Source organism: Hipposideros armiger, unplaced genomic scaffold, assembly GCF_001890085.2.
Source record: "Hipposideros armiger isolate ML-2016 unplaced genomic scaffold, ASM189008v1 scaffold_310, whole genome shotgun sequence".
NCBI lineage: Eukaryota > Metazoa > Chordata > Mammalia > Chiroptera > Hipposideridae > Hipposideros > Hipposideros armiger.
In genome coordinates, this window is record NW_017731660.1 from 1109891 (window position 1) to 1122435 (window position 12545).

The following is a 12545-nucleotide window of genomic DNA, read 5'->3' on the forward strand; positions in this document are numbered from 1 at the left end:
CGGGGACACCTAGGAGGGGGCCTCCGAAGCAGGGGCCTAAACGATGACAGACTGGAAGGTGGAGGTCTCTCAGGATCCAGAAGCAAGGCTTGGGCTGGGGGCGGTGCTCTGGGTAGGGTGGCCAGTAGAGCCGTGGGTTGTGGTCTTCGACCACCTGTACTACATATACCAAGGTGCTCAACTACCAGTGTCAGAACTTCAAGCTAGAGAAGAGCTTGGAGCTGACTGAAAGGCGGGGTCTGGGGCTCGGCCCTGGATAGGGGGGCGGGAGGGGGGTGGCGCACTGAATGGATTGAGGTGGGAACATAGACAAAGGGAGGATGGCTGGCCTCAACAGCCTGAAGGACTTACCCCAGGTGCGCCTGGGTGAGGTGGGAGTGGGATCTCATGGGGACAGAGGCAACCGTGAAGGTCCAGGAGATAGAAGAGGGTTCCTGTGGCCACACACTTGGCTCCCGTACAAGTGCCCTTGACCCTCCCTTCCCTAGGGAGAGGCCCTGGAGCAGGCCATCATCAGTCAGGCCCCCCAGGTGGAAAAGCTCATCGCCACCACAGCTCACGAGCGGATGCCCTGGTACCACAGCAACCTGACACGTGAGGAGGCCGAGCGCAAACTGTATTCAGGCTCGCAGACCGACGGCAAGTTCCTGTACGTGGGGCTTGGGCTTGCGGGCAGTGAGGCGGCGGTGGTGTCATTGTGCTGGTGGAGGGTGAGCAGTGTGCCTGTGCTCCACGTGCAAGTGGATATGCATTTCTGAGTGTGCGAAGGGCTGTTCTATGGGAAAGGAGCAGCAGTGGTTAGGACTGCAGAGCTGGACTGCCTGCCTGGGTTGGAATCCAGTGTCTGGTACTTACCAGCTGGGGACATTTGGCAAGTAACTGAACTTCCGTCTGCCTCCATTTACTCACCTTCATTCAACACATATTTACTGTATAGCCACCATGTGCCAGGCACTGTTGCAGGCACTGAGGACATGGCCGTGAACAAAACAGACACAGATCCCTGTCCTTATGGAGCAGGTAGACAAAAAAGGTGAATAAATAAAATACAGAGTCTGTCAGGTGGTGGTAAGTGTGTATAGGTGGGGAGGGGGGTGAGATTAGGTAGCCAGAAAAGGCCTCTCCGATCAGGTGACTTTTGAGTAAAGAACCGAAGGAGGTGAGAAGTGAGCTGTGCAGCCCTCTGGGATAAGGGAGGTGAGTACAAAGCCCAGGAGACAGGTTGTTGGCACTTTCGAGAAATAGTGAGGAGGCCAGTGTGCTTGGAGCTGAGTGAGTGAGGTCTGGAGCTGGAGGAGGTGAGGGAGGGAGGCAGTGACTCCTTCTAACTGCCCTGTGGAGCATGGCAGTACCTCCCCAAGGGTCTGCTACAAGGATTGCATGACTTACTATGTGGAAAGCAACAAGCAGTGTCTGGCATGTACTAAAAGTGCAGTAAATGTTAGCTGTTGGTATATGTGGTTGGGCATGTGTACTCGTATGTGCCCGTGTCTGGGCCACAGCTGAGCCAGGTGGCTGTTTGTGATTTGGTTATTGTGAAGGAATCTCTGAAGATATTTACATAACCTTGCTCAGTATTGGAAGTCTTGCTGGCTGCTGCTTTCTGGTCTGGACACAGGTCCCTTTGTATAATGGATGTTATCCAGATGTGAGCTGACATAGCTCAGGCCTCGAGATACAGAGAAACTCGGTGCCTGCCTCTTTCCTGTGACCTCAGGAAGTCCAGTGCCCTCCCCAAGGTGTCTGAATTCTCAGGGCCTCCATCCCCATGGCCTGTGTTCCTGCATGGCCGAACCCTGCTCCCACCCCTCTCCAAGGGCTGTTCTTTCTCCCGGGGCATCCCCGCGGACCCCTTCCTCCATTTCCCCACCCATGTGCAGTCTTTGTGCGCACCAGATTGCCTGCTGGTATCCCACAGGATGCAGGTTCTGCCACAGGACTGTGCTATCAGCTGATAAATTAAATTTTTTACCCTGCCTAACCACTTCGGCTAATCCCACAGGAGAGGAATTAAGGCAGCCAGTTTTGCAAGTAGTCCATTACAGGATTGTAACAAGGAGCCAAAATGGAGGTGATGAACATCTCACACACAAGTGTTTGGGGTTCTTTCCTTTTGGACTGTAAACTTGGGAGCAGAGCTGCATCTGGTGCTTCTAGAGGGCTCCGTCTTCTAGTGAGGGCTGGTACTTGTTCTGATGTTATCCGGCTTCATCCAGACGCTGCACACTCCCCATCTAAGGTGAGATGCTCACTAAGACGCTGCGGACATTTGGTCCCACATTTCACACACATCTATATCTCACTTGCTTGTGCACACGTTACCCCCAGGTGCCTGAGTGCCTGGGGCTCTCTCTAAGTTGACCACACGGAGGAATTGTATGGCCCTCCTGTTGGTGTAGCTGATTCTTCTCCTGGTCTCTGCTTTCTCCTCATGACATGTAATTTCCTCTTCCTTTGTTTTTACAGTCTAAGCTTCCTTCCCTGGTTTCATCTCAAGTCCCTAATTCAGCTTTTCATCACTGTGGTCTTTGCCTCCCTTCTGTCTTGTTTTTTTTTCTTCTTCTCTCTCCGCCCACCCCCCATGCCCCTCCACCCCAGGATGGAGCTGGTGGAAGGAGTGAGTGGAGGGCAGAGCCAGTGGGCTTCTGAGGCCTCATCCCAGTGCAGCTTTGACCTGTTTCATATTATAAGCTTTCATGGAAGATGTTGTTTGACAAAGAATTACACTGCCCAAAGGAAAAGTTTGCAAAGTTTTTGCATTAACTCAGCAGAGGTTTTGACAGGGTTCGAATTAATCGACCTTGTTGAGATGAAAGGAATCTCAGGAGAACCAGGGCCAGTGGCTTTGAGCCGCCGGGCTCTGGCTGTCCAGCGGCGTGGAGGCTCAGAGGCAGGTAGGACCGGCATGGCCACGACAGGTGAGGCTGAAGGACCTAGAATCTGTGTACAGTACAGAAACTGAGGCTGGCACTCACATTCAGAAGCAGTTGGAACAGTGACATTATGAGGGACAGTGACTCATGCCAGGGAAATGTCAAGAGACAGAAGCAGCTACAATGAGCCAGACTCTGGAAAAAACTATTGTTGGTTTTTCTGGCGGTTCCTATAGCCAGTAACTGCTTTCTCAGTGTGTGGATAGTTGGGGGCCGAAGGTCAAAGCTGTAGGCACAGAACCTCACATGGGGCAGGGGTGAGAGGAACACTCCTGCTATCACAGGGCCTGGGAAACGCCCGGAACTGGTCTAGTTCTGAGGTCAGTGTGTGATAGAAAGAGGCATTCCACTCACACTTGGAAGTACGACCAGGGATACGCTTACCACTGACTGTTCAGAGATGTTAAAGAAGGGATGGCATTGTTCCTAGTGATTGCTGCCACAGCTTCCTGCATTTCTGCATACTTGCAGCATTTGTGGTACTGGTTGATTCAACTTTATAAGAAACTTGACCCCTGGGAAGGGCCTTCAAGAGTATATTGTTAAGTGGTTCTGAACTTCTTCTGGATCATGGACCCCTCTGGGAATCTTACTGAAGCCAAACCCCTCTCACAACCCTCCAAAACATGTTTACGCCAGAGATCTTGCATACTTGGTCTGACAATTAACTTCGCAAACTCACCCTAGAAAGAGTGCTACATACCTCATTGCTAATATCACTGCGGTCACCTTTGAAGTACTCCCCTTGGGAAGCTATGCACCAACGCCAGCATCTAGTCCACCTTGAAAGCAATTTTGGAATTCTTTCTGGAATGGCCATCAGAACTGTCATCTTATTACCCTTGATGTCCTGAATGTCACCAAAATGTCTTCCTTTCAATATTTCCTTTTTCTTTGGGTAAAGAAAGAAGTCACTGGGGGTCAGATCAGGTGAATAGGGAGGGTGTTCCAATACAATTATTTGTTTACTGGCTAAAAACTCCCTCTCAGACAGTGCTGTGTGAACTGGTGCATTGTCGTGATGCAAGAACCATGAATTGTTGGTGAAAAATTCAGGTCCTTTTTATCTAACTTTTTCACACAGCCTTTTCAACACTTCCAAATAATAAAGTTGGTTAAGTGTTCGTCCAGTTTTTACAAATTCATAATGAATAATCCCTCTGATATCAAAAAAGTTTAGCAACATCATTTTGACTCTTGATTTGGACTAAGGGAACTTTTTGGTCATGGAGAATTGGCTGACTTCTATTGTGAACTTTGACGCTTTGTTTCAGGGTCATATTGGTACACTCGTGTTTCATGACTAGTGATAACACAGCCCAAAACATCGTCTTGCCTCTCAAAAAGATCTTGGCAAACTTCGACTCTCCTTTGCTTTTTTTCATTGGTGAGCTCCTTTGGGACAATTTTTGCACACACTTTTCTCATGCCAAGATTTTCAGTTAAGATTTTCCTGTTTCTCTATCAATGTTTATAGTTGTTCTGCTATGCTTCTCACAGTCAGCTGATGATTTTGACATACAATTCAACAAATTTTTGCAATATTTTCATCAGTTCTGCTCATTATTGACCACCCTGACCGCTCTTCATCAGTGTCGCGTTCTCTCTCCTCAGAAAAACATTTAATCCATTTGTACACTGCTGTTTTCTGCATGGCTTAACTTGGACTAATGTCCCTGATTTCACTTCCACTCTTGCCAAGTTTAGCAAGAAATTTAATGTTTGTTCTTTGCTCTAATTCAAGCTCAGGCCTTCTCATGATGGCACACAAAGACATGCAACAACAATAGTGAACGCCACTCAGCAAGACACCGCCACACATCGACACAAACACAGCTGTGAGACATTCATATACCAACGTTATGAAACCTTTCCAGGCTGTTTGTACAGTGCTGCCAATGTAAGCACACGGTGGCAAGTTTGCAAACTTAATTGTCAGACCTCGTATACTTACATGAGATTATGATTAGTCCTGAATCTCATTCTCAGAATCCTTTTCAGGTTAAGAACTTCTGATTTAGTTTAGTTTTCTCATTTATAATCTTCTTGTGCCTCAGTTCCTCATCTGCAATATGGGGATAAGAATAGTACCTACCTTGTGGGGAATGCAGTGCAGACGAAATGACAAAAATGTGAAGAGTTTAGAACCAGTATCTTCATAAATCTGGGCTCTTACTTTTATCACCATTATCAGGTTATCTATATTCTTTTAAAAGTGGAGATGCAAGTTGATTTATTCACCTGTACCTCTAGCTTAAGTTCAAGTTTGAACCACAAGGACAAAGAACTGCCCCACCTAGTGGTGTTTTGGTGAATAAAGTAGAATGTGTGGCATTGAAATGTGATCAGAACATACGGTGAGTGCTCCTGCTGAGTGTCATCCACTGGAAAGGCAGGGATCTTCAATATGGGAAGCAGTGTCGAACATTAGTAACAGTGTGTGAGAACTTTCAACTTGTTCGGTGCAGTCAGTCAGGTGTGAGTTACAGTGGAGAGAAGGTATGTTTTAAAGTGTGATGTAAATTATCTTCCATCATGACAATGCTCCGTGCCATACATTGCTTCTGGTATGGCAATTTCTGTAAAAAAAAAAAAAAAGACATTATGGTGTGTCCTCATCCACCTTATTCAGTGGGTCTGGCACCATGCAACACCTGGCTCTTCCCCAAAGTAAAAATGACCATGAAAGGTAAACGTTTTGAATCAATTCAGGACATTGGGTCAACCACAACAGCGTAACTAAAGACACTCAGGAAAGAGGACTTCCAGAACTGCTTCAGAAAGTGGCGAGAATGATGGGATAAGTGTGTTCAAAGCAAGGGGGGAGGTATTTTGAGGGGGATAATGGCAATGTGTCTTTTACTATAATAAATTTTTAAAATTGAAACATTCACTGTATTTTTTTAATCACACCTTGTATGTGGTGACCACACCAATGTCTTTGCCTAAGTGGTTATTTTCTGGGAATTGGTGGCTCCTTTTTTATGTCTCTTTCCAAAGAGAGTATATCAGTTAGCTTTTGCTGTATAACAACCCATCCTAAAATGTTGCAGCTTAAAACACGTCACTTATTCACCTTTGACTCAATGGGTTGGCAGCCTGGACTTAGTTCAGCTGGGTGGTTCTCCTGCTGGTTTCTTTGGAGTTCACTCTTGTGGCTGCAGTCAGATAGGGAGTTTCCGGGGGCTGGATGGTCTAGGATGCCCTCACTCCCATGTTGGGCAGCTGGTAGGCTGGGTGCCTTGTTCTCCTTCATGTGACTTCTCCAACAGGCTAACTTGGACTCATATTGGGACCACAGTGGTTGCAGGGTTGCCAGGAAAAGCAAGCGGGGGCAGGCAAGCCCTGGTGGTCAACCACTTTCCAAGCCTTTCCTTGTGTCATGTTTGCTGATGTCTTATTGGCCAAAGCAAGTCACATGGCCAAGCTTTGATTCAGGAAATGTGGAATCACTCCATCTACCGATGGGCAGAAATGCCTAATGTGTGGCTGTCTTTTCAATATTCTATACATGTTTGCTGGTGAGCGGCTGGGCGTTAAATTTCTGTTGTCAGTTCAAAACTTAAGGTTTTGACCTTAAGAGATATTTTCACTTCTCAAAAGAAGAGAAGTAGTAATTAGAGACCATAACCTCTAGACTAGCCCACCAGTCTAGCTATGGAAGCGCTTTCCATTCTGTGGGACATAAACATGTCATAGTTCATTGTGGGGCTCTCTTCCTTGCCCTTTGGTGCTCCCCATCACCCTATTCTGGTTTCCTATATCTTCAGGGATCTCCTAACTGTTGTGGGCTAGCCTGGGAACTGCATTGTTCTCTGGGGAACTTGCTGTCTTGAATGGATGGGACATGCACAAACCACCCCTTGGTCCTTCACTCAGGTTTACCATTGTGATCTAGGGAGATCTCTCTGTTCCTTTGGCCCATGGAAGTGCTCAATTGCAGGTTGGGCTCACATCTGACTTGTTCAGCACTGAATCCCTTCCTTAGAACAGTGCCTGGCACGTGGTCAACACTCAGTAAACATTTGTCCCATGAATGGATATCCATGGCAGATCCCAAGCCCTGCCTGAGTTTACACCACTTGTGGGGACCCCAGTGCTATTTCAGGCTGCATGCTGCCAGCCAGTTCTTCTGTACTCAATGCAATTCTCTAGTTTGTTGGTCAGCCACTTACACCTTCCACAGGGCCCGAGACCCCCAGGACCAGCTGCCCTCTGTCCTCCAGTGGACATCTGCCCTTAACTGTGGAATAGGACCTTGTGCCGGTGACTCATGGTGATAGATGATGACTGGTTTCACCATGGTGTGTGAGAATATGGGCATTGGACTTTAAATCAGTGTGTGTATGTGTGTGTGTGTGTGTGTGTGTGTGTGTGTGTGTGTGTGCACGCGCATATGTGTGGTCAGGTTGGTCTGTGTGTGTGTGCATGTGGTCAGGTTGGGCTGGGAGTGCACATATGTGTGGGGGTAGATAGGCTCTTACTGCACAAAGCCACAATCTTTGAGGGGCTCAATTCCCTTTCATAGACATGGAATATTTATTTACTTATTTTGGCAAATTTCCAGCAGAGGACAGTCAAGGGTCTCATTCTATCAAAGGTTGGTCTGTTAGGATAACTGGCAGGTCTATTGTGATGACAAGGTGACTCGTTCTGATTGGTACGAAGGTGTCGCGTGCGCTGGCCATGGAGTTGTGCTTACCTTTGTTGCTCTTCATGTAGAAGTGCATGAGAATGCACTTCTCCTCAAGAAAATGGTCCTATATCCACCTGTGTAGACCTGTGTGCCCCCTGTGAGTGGCTCTGTGTCCACCAGAGGTCCAAATAGCCTTCCATGGGTGGCCAAGTGTCCCCTGCAGATGGCTGAGTGTCCCCTGTGGAAGGCTGAGTGTCTCCTGTGCCCTGTGGATGGCTGAGTGTCACCTGCAGATGGCTGAGTATCCCCTGCGAATGGCTGAGTGTCCCCTGTGGATGGCTGAGTGTCCCCAGTAGAAGGCTGAGTGTCCCCTATAGAAGGCTGAGTGTGCCCTGTGGATGGCTGAGTATCCCCCCTGGATGGCCAAGTGCCCAGCTGTGGGTGGCTTAGTATCAGGCAATACAGGGCTGAGTGGGAAGCCCATTGTTTTCCTGTGGATGGATGGTCACATGTCACATTGGATGACTGTCTCCTGGGATTATTGGTTCTCCTCTCTGCTCCCCACCCCATGCGCCCCACAGGCCTGGAGGTTACCAGTAGGTCTGGAGGCTGAGTGGGGCCTGACCTCAGCTCCCCCAGTCTCTGCTGCCTCAGTATGACACCATGCATACAGAGCCCATAGGGTGTGTGTGACCGGGAATTAGGGTCAGGCTGGGCGGCACCAGAGGGACCCAGGTGGTTGTAGGGATGACTTCCCTTCTTGCCCCTGCCAGGCTGAGGCCCCGGAAGGAGCAGGGCACGTACGCGCTGTCCCTGATCTACGGAAAAACTGTGTACCACTACCTCATCAGCCAGGACAAGGCAGGCAAATACTGCATACCTGAGGGGACCAAGTTTGACACCCTGTGGCAGGTGAGCTGCCCACCCACCCTGTAGTGGGGGAGACACTGTGGCGGGGTGCTCAGGCTCCTGGGGAGCAGGGAAGCCCTGCCCTGACACCCTCCTTGCAGCTGGTGGAGTACCTGAAGCTTAAGGCCGATGGGCTCATCTACTGTCTGAAGGAGGCCTGCCCCAACACCAGCGCCAGTGCAGGTGAGTGTGGCAGCAGGGTGGAGGCGGTCAGAGGACATGTCCCTCACCCCTCACCACCCTTTCACCCTTTCTGCTCCCCTAGGGGTCGCCGCTCCCACACTCCCAGCCCACCCATCCACGTTCACCCACGTGAGTCAGTGGCACTCCAAGGTTGGGGCCTCAGGGATGGAGTTGGTGGGGCCATGGGTCCTGTTTCTAGGGTGAGGCTGGGGTGGAGAGTGGGGCTGCCATGGAACAGAAGAGGCTCCCCTGCCTGCACTGTCCCTGGGAGCTGTCAGAGGATATGGGTCTCATGAGAGTGGCTGGTGCCCCCAGCTCGGGCCCTGCTGACCCTTGCTGACCCCATGACCTTTAGCCTCAGAGACGGATCGACACCCTCAACTCAGATGGATACACCCCTGAACCAGGTGAGCTGGCATAGGTGGAGGTGTATGATGAGGTTTGTGCCAGGCTGAGGGCAGGGTCCGTGCTGGCTTTGAGTGTGCTGGGGAATGGACATGGGCCTGGCCTAGCCTGTGGCAGTCCGCTTGGTTGGCTCTGTGTATATACTGTGCTTACAGAATCCTGCGCGGAGGCACACGCATCATACCCACATGTGTGCACGTACACGGGTGCATGCTGACACGCAGGGGAGGACACTTGGCCATAGCTGGGCCACCAGGCACAGACACACATTTGTTAAGTACCTACTATATGCCAGTTATGCTCCAAGCTCACAGGCATATGAGCTTGTTGTATTCTCCCGAAATGCCATAGGAGGTAGCCATGGTAATCATCCTCATTTTACAGATGAGAAAGGAGGGCAATAACTTCCTAAGTCACACAGCTAGGCAGCGGTGGGACAGGATTGGAACCCAGGCAAATGGGCTCCAGAGCCCACGTCCCTAAAATGCCCTGCTGCCAATGGTCCTGTGTTTGCCATGTGGCACTAGCCTGCCCACGTGTGGCTCAGAGAACACACATGGCTGTGTGTGTACGAGAGGCTCACCTTTGGAGCCCTTGAAACATGGCTGCGTGGTGCCTGCGTAGACGCGGGCAGGCACGGACATAAGTGCACACACATCGGTGCACACAGGCACAGATGTGCATGTTCCAACTGGCACGCTAATGCTCACTTGTGCTGACACAAACGCAGATATGGGTGGGAATGTACATGGGTGCATACATGTGGACACAGGCACCGCCTTTAGTCCACTAGGACATGGCTTCCCAGAGATGGGACCAGAAGTGCGCACACACACACACACACACACACACACACACACACACACACACACACACTTGTACGCCTGTGCATGTGCACGCTTTGGGTGGTATAGCCCTGTCTGGGTCACATGCCTTGTGGATGCCAAGGCTGCCCTCTCCTCCCCATCCCTCTGTCCTTCGCCCCCCCCTGACCTGGGAGTGCACACCTGTGTGTGTACCCTATTCAGTGTGCCTAACTTCCCCAGAGAAAGCGCGGCCAATGCCCATGGACACAAGTGTGTATGAGAGTCCCTATAGTGACCCTGAGGAGCTCAAGGATAAGAAGCTCTTCCTGAAGCGTGAGAACCTCCTCATGGCTGACATTGAACTTGGCTGCGGCAACTTTGGCTCAGTGCGCCAGGGTGTCTACCGTATGCGCAAGTATGGCTGCCCCTGTGCGGTGGGGGGACCGCTGGGGGCGCAGAGATGGGGTGGGGGCCAGAATGTGACATGAGTTTGCCTGGGAAACAGACCCTGGGACAGGAACTTGCTAGAGAATTTCCTGGGAGCGTACATGTGGGGACAGCCCCTGAGAAGGAATGAGAGAAACAGCCTGGGACAGGGGAGGCTGGCTGGACTGTGGTGGTAACAGAAGCCTCAGCCAACCCCAGGGAGTTGCAGAGGGACCCCCTGAACCCCCGCATCGAGTGGTCATTGGGTAAAGGCTGCTTCCGGGAAGGGTGTAACTTTGAATGAAGATGCTCTTTTCAGCGAGGGTCCCGGGGAGGGAGTTGGCTGAGTGCTGCTCCAGCTGAAGACAATGCTGACTGCTGGGGCCTGTGTGCCTGGGCCCTGGAGGGAGACCGGGTGTGAGGGTGCAAGCCACAGTGTCCACAGCACACGTGCTGGGAGGAGGGGCAGGTTGGGGGCTATTTGGGGGCGGGGCAGGGCCCGTGCTGGCTCACGGGTGCACTCCCTGCATGGTGTGCATTGCGGCAGGAAGCAGATTGACGTAGCCATCAAGGTGCTGAAACATGGCACGGAGAAGGCAGATAAGGACGAGATGATGCGCGAGGCGCAGATCATGCACCAGCTGGACAACCCCTACATCGTGCGGCTCATCGGTGTGTGCAAGGCCGAGGCCCTCATGCTCGTCATGGAGATGGCGGGCGGTGGGCCCCTGCACAAGTTCCTCCTTGGGAAGAGGTGAGCAGCTCCCAGCACATCCACGCGGGGGTTTCTATGTTCACAGACACACTCACCTACCCCTGCACACACCTTGACAGTAACTGCCACATACTGGTGTGACCCCAGCAGCTCTCAGTTCATCTGGCCTCAGTTTCCTCATTTGTCCCACAGTGGTGGTCACAGTGCTTACCTCAGGAGCCCTGTGAGGATCAGATGAGGGGAAACTTATAAAGCGCTTAGAACAGCAGCTGGCAGCTAAGTATGCTTGTCAGCTAAGTATGGCTCTAAGTATTATCATCATTGCCACCCCACTCTCTGCCACATTCACGACCTGTGTGAAATTAAGTCGACTGTCTAAAGCAGGGTCAGCTAACTACAGCTAAGGCTTGTTTTATCCTGCATGGTTTTGCATTTTTAAAGGGCTATAAACGGAAAAAAGGCACACACAGGGATATGTGTCAGAGCCAACATGCAGTTTGCAAAGGCTAAAGTATTTTTTATCTGTCCCTTTACAGAAAAAAATTTGCCGACCTCTGATCTAAAGAAATTGCTATTTCATTTGTGTTCCCTCTTGCTTCAAGCTCTTATCCTCACAGACACGACCTTTTCCATTCCCTGAGGCCTGTGCCACCTGCCCACACTCACTGGTGCACACACCTTCAAGGTGGGCCTGGCTCATGCATTTGGTCATTCCACAGGTGTTCAGTGGGCAATTTCCCTGTGACAGTAATTATTTGGAATTCATCAGCGAATAAAAGAGCCAAAGGTTTCTGCCTGAATTCTGGTTGGGGGAAGAGAGGCTTTAAATAATAATTATAATACAGTAAGGTATGGAGTATATTGGAAGATAAATACCATGGAAAAGGAGTTGTGAGTGTCAGGGTGGGAGGTGAGAAGAGAGAAGGTGAGGTTTGTGCAAACAGGGAGGCAGCCAAGCACAGCTCTGGGGGCAGAGCATTTCAGGCAGAGGGCACAGCCAGTACGAAGTCCCTGAAGTGCGCCTGTGCCTGCTGTGGTGGGGGAACAGTGCATGGGGACTTATTGCTGGAGCTGATGCTGATGGGGAGGTGACAGGCAGATCATGCAGGGCCTGGTGGGCACAGGAACTTGGATTTGACCCTGAGTGAAGTGGGAGCCCTGTGAGGCTGTGAGCAGAGGAGGGGCAGGACCTGACCATGTGGGGAGGACAGACTATATGTGTGTGTGTTTGGGGGCGCGGATGGGAGGGTGAGGGCAGAGGTGACTGTTCTGGTCCAGGCCAGCAATGACGACGGGAGTTGGACCAGGATGGCAGAAGCTGGAGTGGGAGAAGTGGAGGAGGGTTCTGGAGGGATTCTGAAGGCAGGGCTGCTAGGTGTGCTTATGGTTTGGATGCTGGGTGTGAGAAAGAGGAGCCGAGGGCAAGGCCAGGACTTCTAGCCTGAGTAGGCAGAGGATGGAGGTGGACAAGAGAAGGGGTGGGGAGAGGGAGGAGCTGGCAGGCTGTGTGTGTGTGTGTGTGTGTGTGTGTG

The 12545-nt window shown here is 50.9% G+C and overlaps 1 protein-coding gene across 1 annotated transcript in view; it reads left to right on the forward strand.

Moving 5' to 3' along the window:
- ZAP70 (zeta chain of T cell receptor associated protein kinase 70) overlaps nucleotides 1-12545 on the forward strand; it is a 26885-nt gene that overhangs the window by 11673 nt on the left and 2667 nt on the right. The window contains exons 4-10 of the mRNA XM_019660005.1: nucleotides 489-649; nucleotides 8343-8481; nucleotides 8580-8661; nucleotides 8744-8790; nucleotides 9017-9068; nucleotides 10113-10287; nucleotides 10846-11052. Coding sequence (XP_019515550.1) covers nucleotides 489-649; nucleotides 8343-8481; nucleotides 8580-8661; nucleotides 8744-8790; nucleotides 9017-9068; nucleotides 10113-10287; nucleotides 10846-11052 — 863 coding nt within the window. The remainder of the gene's footprint in view (nucleotides 1-488; nucleotides 650-8342; nucleotides 8482-8579; nucleotides 8662-8743; nucleotides 8791-9016; nucleotides 9069-10112; nucleotides 10288-10845; nucleotides 11053-12545) is intronic.